Raw genomic sequence first — 1,570 nt, 5'->3', positions numbered from 1 at the left:
CCGCCCCAGAGCGGCCCGCCAGCGCCCCGCGCGCCACGAACGCACTTTACGCCTAGGGACACCGATCGTAAACGACTCGAACTCTGACGAGGAATAGACTTACTGCCTTTTCACCCACACTTCACGGCACAAGCCGTCAGACGAACCCTCCGTGCACCTTAGGCACGGGGTCGCGTCAGTGAACTAACCCCCTAAGCAGGACCGGGCCCGAACCCGGTCAGGCACGATCCGCCTCTGCCCTCCTTGTTTTCCCCCTGTGTAAATAAAGAAGATAGAACGCGCGCCGAGATACCCCTCGGGAGGTTGCTAACGGCCGGCTAACAAGCCGGGCCGAGCCCGGCGTTAACTAATACTACTACTACTACTACTACTAGCGTAGGTTGAGCTTTCTGTTCTTTGCGGCCCCACCTCAGGAACCCGCCACCATTCAGACAGGCTCAAAACTAACCCCCCAAACTCCGTCAAGTGGTTCAACCTATACCACAACAGCACCGACGTCATCGTGTCCGACTTGCACCTCCACGCCAGCAGCAGCATCCCCGACGTCGAGGTCAAAAACACCGACGGCTTCGACACGCTCCGCAGCTCCAATATCATCGTGCAAAACTCGGTCGTCCAAAACACCGACGACTGCGTGTCCTTCAAGCCCAACACCTCCGCGGTCGTGGTCCAGAACCTCGCCTGCACCGGCTCGCACGGCATCTCGGTCGGCTCCCTGGGCCAGTACCACAGGCAGGTCGACGTGGTCGAGGACCTGTACGTGTACAACACCTCCATGGCCGACGCGTCCGACGGCGCCCGCCTCAAGGTCTGGCCCGACAGGGTCCCGGGCAGCGACGCCGGTGGCGGGCGGGGCCGCGTCAGGAACGTGACGTACCACGAGTTCCGCAGCCGCGGCTGCGACAGCGCCATCACGGTCGACCAGTGCTACGGGCAGAAGAACGAGACGCTGTGCCGAGCCCACCCGTCGAGGGTGACTATGGAGGACGTCTTGTTCAGGGGTTTCACCGGCACCACGTCGAAGAAGTACGATCCGCGGGTTGGTCAGCTTGTATGCTCTGCTCCTGAGGTAGGTTAGGCTGTGTTGAGATGCACTGGTGTTTGCGATTTTTGTGTTTCCCTTGCTTAGACTTGTTCTTTCTTGACTAGGTCTGTCTCGACTTTCGCTCTCAGAATATCAACGTCAGGAACCCAAGCGGCAGGGAGCCGCTTTGGATTTGCGAGGGTTTTGACACTTCCGGGATGAGCATCAAGTGCCAACAACGGCATCAAGTATACTGAAGGGCGGATGGGAACCGATACAGTTCTGGCACCTGCGGTTGTCAACCCAGGCAGAATGAAGGCATTTTGCGCTCTGGCGTAACATGGTCAGTTGTTCACAAGATATGCAGAGAACAAGATTAAGCGTGTGGTGAGTCTGGGATGCCACGGCGCACAGGCTCGCGGTGCGATATATATTTTAAATATTTAGAAGACGATCAGGGTCCTATTTAAATTTGCCAGTCCAGTTAACTAATAACACCGAAACTCCGTAGCAAACATCCGCCAACCAATGTCTAATGGAGAACAA

The 1,570-nt window shown here is 57.3% G+C and overlaps 1 protein-coding gene across 1 annotated transcript; it reads left to right on the top strand.

Annotated features, from left to right (window-relative positions):
• Positions 1–775: 775 nt before the first annotated feature.
• Positions 776–1,281, top strand: MGG_18106 (uncharacterized protein; the record flags this gene model as incomplete). The annotated part of the gene is made up of 2 exons (XM_016990566.1): positions 776–1,069; positions 1,150–1,281. 2 exons carry the CDS (start codon positions 776–778, stop codon positions 1,279–1,281), a joined length of 426 nt encoding a protein of 141 aa, XP_016845962.1.
• Between the last annotated feature and the right edge of the window lie 289 nt (positions 1,282–1,570).

The sequence above is a fragment of the Pyricularia oryzae genome, assembly GCF_000002495.2.
Source record: "Pyricularia oryzae 70-15 unplaced genomic scaffold supercont8.8_1, whole genome shotgun sequence".
NCBI lineage: Eukaryota > Fungi > Ascomycota > Sordariomycetes > Magnaporthales > Pyriculariaceae > Pyricularia > Pyricularia oryzae.
Note: the sequence above shows the minus strand (reverse complement) of the source record. Positions and strands in the feature narration are given on the sequence as shown.